Raw genomic sequence first — 13,559 nt, forward strand, 5'->3', positions numbered from 1 at the left:
TAGATGGTATAAGATAAATTAAAATAATTAATTTTTTCCAAAAAGACTCATTTAACTAAGAATGTCCCCAAAAAAATACGAATCAGTAAATTTGGAAATGATGATTAATTTTCTATTCTAACTAAACATTGTTTTAAACATCACCAAAACCGTTATTCCTACAGAGAATCAAACAATTAAGAAAAATTGAAACTTATTTATTTAATATAAATAAGTTTATATTGACATTTTAATGTAATTATATTGAGATTTTTATTATCAACTTAAAGAAAGTTAGCAATAGATCACAATAATATTTAGTCGAAATAGAGCAATATTTGTCAAGAGTATATACATAAGCGGTAGTAGGTAGGAAAAGGAAAATAGGATGAAAACATTCACTCACCAAACTTTGAAAACATTGAAGCTGAGAGCACTAAAATCCCAACTACCACACTCCTGTTCTCATGTCATCAGCTTTTATGATCACAACAGTTTCTCCTCAATTCGTCTAAAACAAGTGTTCAGTCAAAGAGAGGCGTGGCAGATTTTGCCTTTTTAACTCTGTTAGTGATTTTTCCCTGAAATAATCACGAGTTAAATTCCACTTCATTTTGGTGAAAGTGGGTCCTTTTTTTCTTGATTTTCTACTAGTTTCTTGATTTTTGACACATTTTAGCTGTCAAAAATTCAATCTTGATATACTGATTTTGCACATTCGACCGATTGAACATTTTTCTTTTTTCTTTGACTGATGAATCATTTTTTAAATTGATGCCATTGCTTGAGCAGTTCTTTGTTGGGAAGATATTAGACAAAAGGGATCATGAATTCATGATGTTTTATGTTTGTATCATGTTTATTGGTTGGACTTTGATTGTGAAGGATGGAGATAGCTGGGGTTTTTTCACAGTTAATAGTTAGATTTCTGATTGATTAAATTGACTGGAATTTTGAAGTTCAGGAAGAATGCTGTCTCTATTTTATTGTGCTTGAAGTATGTAAGGATAAAATGTACAATAAATTACCAATCTTCTGATTATTTGGAATGAACTATGTTCCTGATTTGTGTTAGATTGTGCATCTATTGATAGTTGTTTTTGTTTCCATGGCATTGTTTTGCACAGAATAACTGCTTAGCTTGTTGCTAGTCCTGTTTATTGAGAGGAAACAACTCTCTATGGTACATTTGTTCCTTGCGCGTAGATGTAAGTAAAGAATATTAGAATGGCGTATCAAGACTCGTAATTTACTTTTTCTTGTGTTATGCGTACTAATTTCCCAACCGATCCTTTGAACATATTGAAGCTATGCCATGTGATTGTTCTTCAGTCTTTCTTGGATTTAGACTGCATTGTACAGCCGGCAAACGTGGTCTAATGTCACTCTATGCTATATGTATTTTGTAGTTTAGTGTCTTTGTTATAGATACTTATGTATACACATATATACTTACATATTCCCTCGATTTGTGAACTCTGCTTGGGCTTAAACCTTCTAAAAACTGTAGGTGTTTCCTCTCTTATCTGGTTGAGTAAAGCCGGTATAATTTCAATGGCACAAGTGGCTGTGAATCCAGATGAAGAGGTACTCTAGTCTCTTATATTGCACACTAGTCTCTTCTTTCAGTAATTACCGAGATTCGTTAACTGTTGATATCTGAATTTCTTGCTTAGGTCGTTCTAGGTGAGGAAGTCGGCCATGTAAGAGTGATCACCTTGAACCAGCCTCGACGATTGAATGTTATTTCATTTGAAGTGGTAACTTTAGGAAATCAAACCTCAAATTTCTATTTTTTTTCTTTTGAATGTTTTCCTTGATAAAAGTTCCGATAAATTGGACTAGGTTGAGTTGCTGGCGAGGCTAATGGAGAAGTGGGAGAAAGACGACGACGCAGAACTTATACTAATCAAGGTCAGCTCATAACCAAAACAGTGGAACTAACTAGGATGAAATAATTTACCTAAAAAGACAAGATTTTTAAGCTCAAAGTTTCTTGTATGTGTAGGGATCTGGCCGGGCTTTCTCGGCTGGCGGGGATCTTAAAATGTTTTATGATGGAAGAATGTCAAGCAAGTGAACAAAGGTTCTTATTCTAGCTTTTTGGTTCATCTACGAAACTGATAGAAGTTTACCTTTGTTCGTTTTCCAGAGGATCCGAGCCTTGAAGTGGTGTACCGAATGTATTGGCTATGTTACCACATCCATACATATAAGAAAACACAGGTTTCGACCGAAACTCCTTTCATATCAGTCAAAAATTCAGAATTAATGGTAACCGTAACACTCACTAATTTATTATTGATTGTGTAAGGTTGCTCTAGTTCATGGGATTTCCATGGGTGGAGGTGCATCATTGATGGTCCCAATGAAGTTCTCTGTCGTCACAGAAAAAACCGTGTATAATCAATCCCTCTCTTCCATGTACTCTATCCGTATTTTGACATTGATGATTTTTTTACGACACATTGAGCTAGGTTTTTGCAACTCCGGAGGCAAGCATTGGATTTCATACTGATTGTAGTTTTTCGTACATCCTCTCGCGCCTCCCCGGCCATCTAGGTGAGTCGAATGATCATGTATGATTGATAAATTAAATAAATAAAGATCTCTTTTTTCAAAGTGTGACTAATTTGGAATTGCTTAAGGGGAGTTTTTGGGCTTGACTGGGGCTAGGCTGAACGGCGCAGAATTGGTTTCAGCAGGGCTTGCAACTCATATCGTCCCCTCCGAGGTTTGATAATGTTTAACTAACTCTTTCGTGTAGATGGGAATGTAGGTTGTTAGGAAACTCTTGATTCTCACGTTGAAACTTGAAAGACGATCTCTAGTCATAGAAATTAGTTATTTCTAATTTTCACAGCATCTGATTCTGTTATGAAACTTCCCGTTCTTAGAAACTCCCGGAGCTACAGAGTCGTTTGTTGAGTCTAAACAGTGGTGACGAGCATGCTGTGAAATCTGCGATCGAGGAATTCTCCACGAGTGTTGAGATTGATGAACAAAGTGTCCTGAACAAGTAACGTCTCTCACTCTTCACCTTCGTATAAAAAGTGGACTGGCTATGTTGAAATTTCTGAGGCTTGATTCTTTGTGGATTTATCACAGGAAAGCAATCATCGATGAGTGCTTTGCCAAGGATTCTGTAGAGGAGATCTTAATATCATTTGTGAGTGATTTTAAGAATGTTGTATTTGTACCGTGTAGATTACTTAACGATACTCCCGTTTCCCAGGAAGCTGAGGCGAGCAAAGAAGGAAATGGCTGGATCGCGCCGTTCCTGAAAGGCCTTAAGAGATCATCACCAACAGCATTAAGGATAACACTACAGTCGGTAATGTTTCTCCAAACACTACAGTCGGAAATGCTGCTATTTTGTCATCTGCTCGTATTCGTGACTGGTTTCGATTGTGTTCAGATTCGCGAAGGGAGGAAGCAAACACTGGCCGAGAGCATGAAGAAAGAGTTCAGGATCACGATGAACATTCTTCGAACTGTGATATCCGGTGATGTTTACGAGGTGCTTGTGAGATTCTTTCGATTTCTCGATGAAGTTTCAGTTTTCTACTCATTGCTAAATAGCATTTTGCACCATTTCTTTTCAAGGGTATTAGAGCTGTTACCATTGACAAGGACAATGCACCCAAGGCAAGTCTCTCTCTCTCTCTCGTCCATTTCACTCAATCCTTCCTCTTTTGTCTTATGAGAATGTGCCTGCAGTGGGACCCACCGACCCTTGATGCCGTTGAGGCAGAGAAGATCGAGCAGGTATTCCAGCCGTTCGAAGAGGATTTGGAGCTCAATATTCCAACAGGAGATGAATTCAGGTAACTAAATCCTTATGACTTGACTCGTAGCTTCAACTTCAACTCATCGCGTCTGTAAATCGATTTGCAGGTGGCAAGGAAAATACGAAGATTCGCCATATGCATCCTCCAAGTAAAGGAGAGGTGCTTTGCATTTCACAACTTGAAAGAGTCTGAAGAATCCAACAACAGAAGATGTCGTTCTTGTTTTGTTTTATTTTGTTTTGTTTTGTCTGTATATCAGTATTATCTTGTCTAGCATACCGAATGCCACCATTGACTAATGGTTGCCGGCCCAAATGGGTAGCCCAATTCCTTATTTGGGCCGGCCCATTGGGTTTGAACTGAATTGAGATTCCTAGTTGTCTCATCATAAGAAGATATTCTTGGAAATTTGCCATTTTGTAGTAGGGGACTAAAACTTTTTTGCTCAAGATTATCCATCTGATTATTGGGAATAAATTAATTTCACTAATAAAATAAATATCATAATCCGTTTGCCATCCTTAGTGAAGCAAACAAATTGTTATTAGGGTAGTACACACATTTGTGGGTCCAAATACAACTATTGTGCAATATAAAAGGACCAAAAGCCCAACGTCATATGGTATATTTTAATTAGAGAAAATAATAGTGTAACAAAATTAGCCTATCAACGAATCTTTCTTTGTTGGATTTTTTATCCTCCTTGTTATGCAACTTGATTTTGATTAGGTTTGGTTTCTCTATAACATTTTATAATGTTGATCATATTCTATGTCATCAATAAATAGTAGTAGTATTTAATATTGTCACATATCAATATATCATTGATAGTGAAATAGATATATAAAGTCATTCCTATAGTTGTTACATATCATTGTTAATGAAATAGATATATAAAGTCATATTCCTATAGTTGTTACATAGAGATTGATATGATAAAAGGTTATATAATACCCATCCGTCCCATTTAAAATATCTCATTTTTTAGTAAACCTTTAAAAAATAATACTCTATCCACTTTATTCTTTGTTCACAGTACACAAAACAATACTGCATAAAAAATTATACGAAAAAAATGTTTCACTTTAAATAAAACGAATGGAGTACAAAATAATTGATTTTCAACTATTATTTTCTCCTATTTATTATTGAAGAGCCACACTTGCGTGTGCTCTAACTAGCTATATGTGTGAGTTAGACCTTGTCGAATCTAGGTGAGACCTTATCTCTACCGGTTTTTTTCATATTAAAACATTAATCTTAATTCATGCACCAATATAGACGACTAGGGTGGAAAAAAATGTTGAAATCTATTACGCTAAAAAAACCTTATTTAATGTTCCCCACACCACTCAAAGCGGTGCATATTTCTTTTTGTGATGTTTCACTCAATTTATACTTTTTTTAAATATGAAACAACACTCTTTACTCTATTGTTTTCACTTTACAAATTACAGAATATTGTATAATATCTCATGTTGAAAGAGAAATATTTGGCTTTAAACAAGAGAAATATTTGGCTTTAAACAAGAGAGGGAATAATTAATTACTGTGTTTAGACAAAATCAATAGAGAACTTAATGCAAAACTATTAGCTCAAGGACCTAATTGTTATTCAAGAATTGAACATGTCCTCAATTTAAGCAACCAGTCTCAAGAAAAATCATTTCTTATAACTCCAATTATTCTCCCCAAATAAATACTAATTCAAATCCAATCTATTTTACAAATCGTCCACTCTTCCCGCATATACAAACTGACCCATTAATATGATATCATGTGACAGCTAACTTTAAACCTAAATTATTACAAGTGAGCAATGAACCCTCATCACTTCATCACATATATTATAAATTTATATTGAAACTAATTAAATCCCACAAGAATGTGTCAAGAAATTATTATTTAATTACTGAATTGGTTTGCACGTCCTTAATAAATTACTCCCCTATGCCAATCTGTCAACGTGACTACTCCCATATTAAAATCCCTAAGCTCACAAATTCCACCACCCTACACCACCTCCCTCCGGCCACCTCCTCCGCCACCGACACCGCCTCCGGCCAAATTACACACACATGCATACAAAAGCTAGACACACATAGTAGTGTTTTTTTGTGTATATAAACATATTTTCTATAGTAATTGTGATTTAAAATGGAGGGTGGATTTGATGATGAACACGATGAGGCTTCCGCCGCCACTCCTCCACGGGAGAATTCGGCGGAATCTCCGGTTTCCGGCGATGAAGAAGCGTATGCTCCTTCTCCAAAAAAAAGGTGTGATTTTTGTAACTTTTTTTTGAAAATAGTATCAATTGATGTGTGTGTTTTTCTTTTTTTGTTCTTGGTATTTAATTAGTTTGAATTTATGTAGTAGGAGGGGTGCTAATAAAAGAGTAGTGACGGTGCCGATCGGCGGCGGAGACAGCTCCCGGAGCAAAGCGGAGGTGTATCCGCCGCCGGATTCTTGGTCGTGGCGGAAATACGGCCAAAAGCCTATAAAGGGATCGCCTTATCCAAGGTAATTAATTACTTATTTATTTTAATTAATGTATTGTTATACTACTATTTATGTGTTCTTTTTTACTATCATAAACCCAAAAAAATGGATAAAAATGGTGGATTGAAATTAAATGAAAATGGTGTAGCTGCCGGCGGAGGGAGGGGGGAGGGGGTAGGTGGTGGTGGTTTTAAATTATTGTAAAGTGAAAAGAGATAAACTACTATTCCCAAGTTATTCCCAAGTTACTTGAGTTGTATTTTATTTTGGGTTGTCTCAAGTTTACTTGAATCATTTCTCTTTTTAGCTAAAAACAAAACATTTAATTACACTTACTTTATTCTAGCTAAAAACAAAACATTTAATTACACTTATTTTATTATTTTACTTTACCATCTCCCCTCTCTCTCACTTTATTTTCTGTTCTACTTTATTTTAACTCACTAAACACAACTTTCTTAAATCTCGTGCTGAAAAAAAACGCCTTAAGTAACGTGGGACGGATGGAGTAAAGAAATAGATTATTAGAGGCGGCTACGGAATAATTTAACATTACATTCATTGAATAATTGAATAATGGTTAGTAGTTGGAATTTGTCTAATTAATTTTTGAATCCCACTCGCTTTCATCTTTGCTCCATTTTGGACCATTTCCCACGCTCGTGAGCATAGAAAAGATTGAAAAATTAAAGATATAAAAAAGCCACTTGCAATTCATGTGTTGAAAGATACTTAGCATACACATTTTGATTTCATGGTCTAGTCAAATTGGGGGATGGCATGCCTCCAATTTTTTGAAACATTCAAACTTCTATTTTTTTTATTGAGGGTGAAGAATTTGTTTCATTTTTGTTTTGTAATGTTATGCCTAATTTATTCATCTATTTTATTATATTTCTCTTTATTTTTAGATTAATATCAAGAAAATATAATGTAAATAAATACTACTAACTAATAAAGTTATCAAAATTCAAAATAGAAGGTAACTAATTGTTGGAAACAATCCAAAATAGATAAACAACTCTATTATTTATGGACAGATGCAGTATATTTTTCGAAGATTTGTCAAATACACCATATGCAAGTTATATTTGATTTTTGTTTTGATTTCAAAAGAAATTGTACTAAAAGTCTATGAAAATATCTTCTTGAATCTCAACGTGAAATGTCTAGCTGGTGAGTATCTCTAGCTAACAAAGATAATGAAGATACTAGCTTTTTCTAGGACTTAGTTAAAAAATTTATTTTTCCTTAATTTGCCCAATATTGCTGCCGACAACAGCAACAAATATGTATATCACCTCATCCAAATTTATTAATTAGTCTGGTGAAATTTGGTGTGCCATAAAGAATGGTAGTACTATAATACTATACACCATAATAGTAATGCCATCTTTTTCATGCAACTTTATCTCATAACGAGTACGATAAGACAATAATTATATGCTTTAATAATGGGGTCTCTTTTTGTTTTATATTATTTTTTATTTCATCTCATTAAAATCGTTCCACTTTTGAATTTTATCAATTCTATTTTCTCTTTAACAATTCAAACTTTTCCATTTACCGAATTTATCTTCATCTTCTTCATTTGCATCAATTTTACGAATTGTTTAGTTATCACCTAATACATCAATTTTACCATTTTTTACAGTGAACCCCACATACTACTAACTCATTATCTCTCATATTTATTATAACTATATAAAATAGGACACATATGACACTAACTTATTCGACTCTTTTTGCATGGCAGAGGATATTACAAGTGCAGCAGCTCGAAAGGTTGCCCAGCCAGAAAACAAGTCGAGAGAAGCCGGCTTGATCCCACCACCCTCCTTATCACCTACTCTAGCAATCACAACCATCCTCTCCCCACCACCACCAAGAACAACCACCACCACCACCAACACCACAAACCTCCTTTGCCCATGACGGCGGCTTCCTCGGCCGCGAAGACAACAATCTCATCCTCGTCGTTCGACACCGTCAGTCCACCACTAGCAACCAGCTTCCCTCCCGAGCCCACCTCCAGCCAGCCTGACATCGAGCCGCGTCCGGCGGACGACGGATTCGTCGAGCTGGCCGGAGAGCTCGGCTGGCTGTGCGACGTGGTGCCGACGACGACCCTCATGGTGGTCCCCACGTGGGGCGGTGCCCAGGCCGACGTGGAGTTCTCCGTGCCCATCGGGGAAGAGGACAAGCTCCTATTCGGAGACCTCGGGGACTTGCCCGAGTCCTCCATGGTGTTCCGACGACATAGGGTGGAAGCGCCGTGCTGTGCCGGCGGCACCGGATGAGAGAGCATAGAACTCAAAACGCGAATAACACTAATAAAAATTCGCACAAATCTTGGCATCATGTCTTCCTCCTTTTTCCCCCTTTCCTCACTGTAAAGATATGGAGAAAAATTATTTCATTTGACTTTTTTTTTCTCCTCTTTTCTACATATAATATCTACAAATAGAGATGCTCCTGGTTCCGGTTCGGAACCAGCGGTTAAGGTTCCAAGTGAAAAGCAACCGTAACTGGCCCGACAAATAAATTCACGGTACTGGTAGTTATTGGCGATCGGAAACAAACTACTAGAATCAGAATGCCAATTCCGATTTAACCAGTGAGAAACAGTTACGATTCCAAAACCAGAACTGTCGGTCCGGTTCAGGTTTAACCATGCTTCCAACAAAACTCGAAGTCGAAGAATCAACAGAAGCAATGAGATGTTGTAACGATTATATATGCAATGGTTTTCCATGAAAAATATCCCCAACACAACACCATTGTCATAAAAATGCATTGTAAAACTATCCAAATAAACTATCATCTCGTCGTGCTTCGATTAAATTCTAGTGTTGACGAATATACTCCTTGTATACTCGGGACTAGTGTAGAACGGAAGGTAAAAAGGGACGATAAGGTATAGAGTAAAGAGATAGGGATGTCAATAGCAAATGATTCTAAAACAAAAGGTATCCACGATGATAGTTACCGAGCTCCTAGCTTGAGCAGCACCCGAGTTTCTTCCAAGCAGATGAGTCGTCCTTGACGTTAATGGTTTGCCCTTTAGATGGAAACGAAGAAGCAGCTTCATCGCCACCCTCAACTGCCTTCCTGCTCACGACTCGGTGAATCTCAGCGAGGACTTCAGTGAAGGCGTTATCGACGTTGATTGCTTCCAAAGCAGAAGTCTCCATGAAGTAGAGAGACTCCCTCTCAGCTAATTCTTGACCCTCCTCGGTTGAAACAGCTCTCAGATGGCGAAGATCTGATTTGTTGGCGATGAGCATGACCACAATGTTTGGATCGGTGTGACCTCTCAGTTCGTTGAGCCATCTTAAGACGTTCTCGTAAGTGGAACGCCGGGTAACATCATATACCAGCAGTGCACCAACAGCTCCTCGATAGTAAGCACTAGTGATGGCACGATATCTGTGGAACAATAAATTAAGTGGTGAAAAAATTATAAAATCACCAATAGCAGCATATAAAGCAGAAGATTTAATATCCAGTGTTTCTTCTCTAAATTGCCATAGAAAATACATTGAATCAAACATGACAATACGATGCCGTAATATGTAAGTAGATACGTGCAATACGACTATACGAGGTGGAACAAATATCCTCATTTTCAATCAGAGCTAATTAAAAGTCAAGAAATTTGTGGGCAGTATGAAAAAATCGATCTTAGCCAAATCACAGACCTCGAAAAAAAAGGTTTTGCAAAAGAAATCTACTCTAGTTGTACACGAGAAAGTAATATCACAGGCATCAGCAATTCAGCATCAACAGAAACAAGATAGTTATCGAATCTAAAATAACATTTAACCATAGTTTTGCTCCAACTTAACACCAACGCAAGCAATGGAGCATGGATCTGTCCTCGTAAAAGGAGATGCTAATATTTTGACCGCATGAAAGTTAGATTTAGGTGCAACGTGGGATAGACAAATATGTGAAGTGCCACTGACTGAAAAATACAACGATGCTGGACACTCGAAGACTGATCACCAATCGTAATGTATCGGTTTCCAGTATTTCCCGATCGAGTGGTGTAAAACCTAAACGACTTCCTAAAAGTGATCTCGTAATAGCAGATGCTTGTTGACCCTGCCCTCTCATAAAGGATCAAAGGATGAATGTTACTGGTATATATATGCTGAGTGACGGCTTGGCTGGGCAGGTTCTATCCTCGATTATGCATATCCAACTCCCTCCTCCATGCCTAATACTCACACACACACACGACCCGGTGTACCTATATTGGAGCCACCTAAGACCCACCAAAATGGATACCAACCCCAGTTATGCATATCCAACTCCCTCCTCCACGCCTAATATTCACACACACCAAAAATGGATATTATCCTCAATTATGCATATCCAACTCCCACCTCCACGCCTACTGCTTACACACACGACTCGATTGTACCCTACACCGGAGCCCCCTAAGCCCCACCAAAATGGATACCATCCTCAATTATGCATATCCAACTTCCACCTCCGTGCCTACTACTCCCACACACGACGCGGTAGTACCTTGCAGGAGAGCAATTGAAGCTCCACCAAAATGAATACCATCCTCAACTATGCAAATCCAACTACCCTCCACGCCTAATACTCCCACACGATTCAATTGTACCCTACAGGAGAGCCATCTAAGCTCCATCCTAATGGGTACCATCCTCAATTATGCATATCCAACTCCCACCTCCGCGCCTAATACTCACACACACGACTCGATTGTACCCTAGTGGAGCCACCTTAGCGGAACCCCCACCACCACAAATTTCCCCATGTATGCCACCTTGTTCTCCGATTCTCCAATTTGTTTCGATCTATACACTAAATGCCCCCTCTCAAATTCTCACAATTTCAGCAAACTCCGCACACAAACTCCCAATTACAGAAGGTACGAATTGCACTTCTTCATCATCAATCACACATAAAACCAAGCCTACATCTTGCTCAAATCAAACAATTCAAAAACAAAAATAAAAATCAAATCTTGATGAAAATATCTGGAAAACAGAAAGCACAAAAAAGGAAAAAAAGAAAAAGGGAAGACCTCTCTTGACCAGCAGTATCCCAAATCTGAGCTTTGATAACTTTACCATCGATATTAAGGCTCTTGGTAGCGAATTCAACCCCGATAGTGGACTTGGACTCGAGATTGAACTCGTTCTTGGTGAATCTCGAGAGGAGATTGGATTTCCCAACGCCCGAATCGCCGATTAGCACTAGCTTGAAGAGATAATCGTACTCATCTTCGCCCTTGTAGCCAGCCATCCCTGTTTGATTGCTTGATGATGATTCAATTTCAGAGAATTGGGGTGGGTGGAGTGAAGGGCCAAATGATGGATTTGTTGAAGGAAGGAAGGAAGGAATGATGGGAGTGGTGATTATACTTGAGACTGATGTCGGGTTTATTTGGCTAGATTCTTGGATTAATTTTCACACACCCATTGATAAAAAAAAATTTGTTAAAAATTCAATCTTTACATATATAAACTAGTAGTAGTATGTTTTTTTTCAAGATAATTTTGCATCATAAATTATAATTAAATGGTTATTGACACCTTAAAGTATAACCTATTGCATTTCAAGACAATGAAATTCTCCTAATTTTTTCTTTGCAAATTGCATTAATTATATTTTCGTGAGTTTTCTCAATGCACTTTTAAGATGTTGATTGCTCCAATAAGATATTCAGGGTACTATTTTGATATATACAAATTATATTCCATTTATAATATAATATACATATGGCAGAAAAAATCATAAAATTTGGCCAAAAATTATTATGTCCCACAATAACATGGGAAATCATGAGATTTCGGATTGTACACGGTCATCATGTGCAATTTTTTTTTTCTTGTGCAATTATATCTGATAAATTATACGTCGACATCACCGATGAGTGTCGACCGATGAGTTAAACGATATGTCTAACCATACATAAAATATTGTCTTCTTATTGAAATATATGAACACATGCAACACTTCGGCGTGCAATGCTTTTGACCTGAGATTATTGCGAATAAATCCAGAATTTCATGATTTTCCAACTTACTTATTTTGTAATTTGTGAGATCGACTAAAAACTCAGTATTTTTTATATTTGTTGACAATTTGCCCCATATATATATGTTGTGAGGTATGTACTCTAAAGTTATGCATGTCCTGATGATTTTTATTCTATGGCATTTGTTTCGCATACTTACACATCAAAATTAACAAAATAAAATAATGTGATTTGCAATTTTTTCTTGTTATAGTCAAAAGAAATGTTTGGTCAAAAGTAATATACTCATGCTTTAAAAAGATTGAAGTTTGTTTAGGCTAAACTAAAGTAAGGTGGAATCCTAATATAAAGATGACCAAATTGTTAGGCATGGGCAAAAATATCAGAAACTTAAAAATTCAATCTGAAAATATTGAAATTTAAAATTTAGTTTCAGTTTTTTGAATTTTCAGTTTAGATTAAAATTTATTGAAATTTTTAGATGTTTGATTCAAATCAAATCGGATATGATGTTAATATAAAGTAATCCGAATTTCGAAATACATGTATATAGTATATTAAAAATATGTAATATTAACTTAACAAATTTTGTTGAACAATTCTAATGGGATTTGGTATTATATTTCTGATTTTTGTATTGAATTTCAAAATTTTCAGATTTTTGGTATTGAGATTTCGATTTTTTATAGTTTTATGCTATTTCAAATTTTTTCAAACCAATTTCTTAAATCTCGTGTCGAAAAGAAACGCCTCTACTAAGAGGGACGGAGGGAGTAAATTTTTTGATTGGATCGTATTGGCAAAATTCGATTCGTAATCCCACTCTTATAAATAGATTTAATCAAGTATGGTTAGTTCCACGACTTTAAAATTGTAAAATTGTTCATAGTTGGTGAAATTTGATCCAGACCACTACTGTAAATATTAGCTGAAAAATTATAAAGTTTGAAATTGTTTATAATTATCACATTGACAAAAGAAATTTAGTGAATTTGTAGTATCTAATATTGCAACCGTGAAACCATATGTCATTGTCACAACAACGAGTTAAACGATGTCATATATTCACGAAGAAAAAACATCATTTGATTGAAAAAACTTCAACAATATATTGCACACTAATATCTGTTCTCCATGAAATAATTGTGAATAAATTCAAATTTATAGTGTTTCTGACAAATTTTAAAGTTCAATGATGAATCAAAACTTAACCAAACTTCAATAATAATTCCGGCAATTTAATTAGAAGCCCCCACCATATAACG

The 13,559-nt window shown here is 36.2% G+C and overlaps 3 protein-coding genes across 7 annotated transcripts; 2 read left to right on the forward strand and 1 right to left on the reverse strand.

Annotated features, from left to right (window-relative positions):
- The first annotated feature begins 370 nt into the window (after nucleotides 1–370).
- On the forward strand, nucleotides 371–4,178 carry LOC121759745 (3-hydroxyisobutyryl-CoA hydrolase-like protein 5). Of its 4 annotated transcripts, none has more exons than XM_042155429.1 (16): nucleotides 371–1,187; nucleotides 1,490–1,566; nucleotides 1,656–1,739; nucleotides 1,825–1,893; nucleotides 1,988–2,051; nucleotides 2,132–2,205; nucleotides 2,294–2,377; nucleotides 2,457–2,541; nucleotides 2,628–2,713; nucleotides 2,877–2,998; nucleotides 3,088–3,148; nucleotides 3,215–3,313; nucleotides 3,398–3,499; nucleotides 3,586–3,627; nucleotides 3,700–3,806; nucleotides 3,877–4,178. In XM_042155429.1, exons 1-16 carry the CDS (start codon nucleotides 1,160–1,162, stop codon nucleotides 3,920–3,922), a joined length of 1,230 nt encoding a protein of 409 aa, XP_042011363.1. In that variant the 5' UTR covers nucleotides 371–1,159; the 3' UTR covers nucleotides 3,923–4,178. The 4 variants fall into 4 exon arrangements, with proteins under 4 accessions (XP_042011363.1, XP_042011365.1, XP_042011364.1 ...); XM_042155431.1 differs by having other exon boundaries at nucleotides 371–602; XM_042155430.1 differs by having other exon boundaries at nucleotides 371–545.
- Nucleotides 4,179–5,690: 1,512 nt separating this feature from the next.
- LOC121758851 (probable WRKY transcription factor 69) lies at nucleotides 5,691–8,716 on the forward strand. 2 transcript variants are annotated; one of them, XM_042154264.1, is made up of 3 exons: nucleotides 5,691–6,049; nucleotides 6,150–6,293; nucleotides 8,029–8,716. In XM_042154264.1, exons 1-3 carry the CDS (start codon nucleotides 5,928–5,930, stop codon nucleotides 8,570–8,572), a joined length of 810 nt encoding a protein of 269 aa, XP_042010198.1. In that variant the 5' UTR covers nucleotides 5,691–5,927; the 3' UTR covers nucleotides 8,573–8,716. The 2 variants fall into 2 exon arrangements, with proteins under 2 accessions (XP_042010198.1, XP_042010197.1); XM_042154263.1 differs by having other exon boundaries at nucleotides 5,694–6,049; nucleotides 6,147–6,293.
- A 259-nt stretch (nucleotides 8,717–8,975) lies between these two features.
- Nucleotides 8,976–11,723, reverse strand: LOC121758853 (ras-related protein YPT3-like). Its single transcript, XM_042154265.1, has 2 exons — nucleotides 11,338–11,723; nucleotides 8,976–9,701 (listed from the first exon to the last, which is right to left on the reverse strand). Exons 1-2 carry the CDS (start codon nucleotides 11,556–11,558, stop codon nucleotides 9,269–9,271), a joined length of 654 nt encoding a protein of 217 aa, XP_042010199.1. The 5' UTR covers nucleotides 11,559–11,723; the 3' UTR covers nucleotides 8,976–9,268.
- Between the last annotated feature and the right edge of the window lie 1,836 nt (nucleotides 11,724–13,559).

This window comes from Salvia splendens, chromosome 12 (genome assembly GCF_004379255.2).
Source record: "Salvia splendens isolate huo1 chromosome 12, SspV2, whole genome shotgun sequence".
NCBI lineage: Eukaryota > Viridiplantae > Streptophyta > Magnoliopsida > Lamiales > Lamiaceae > Salvia > Salvia splendens.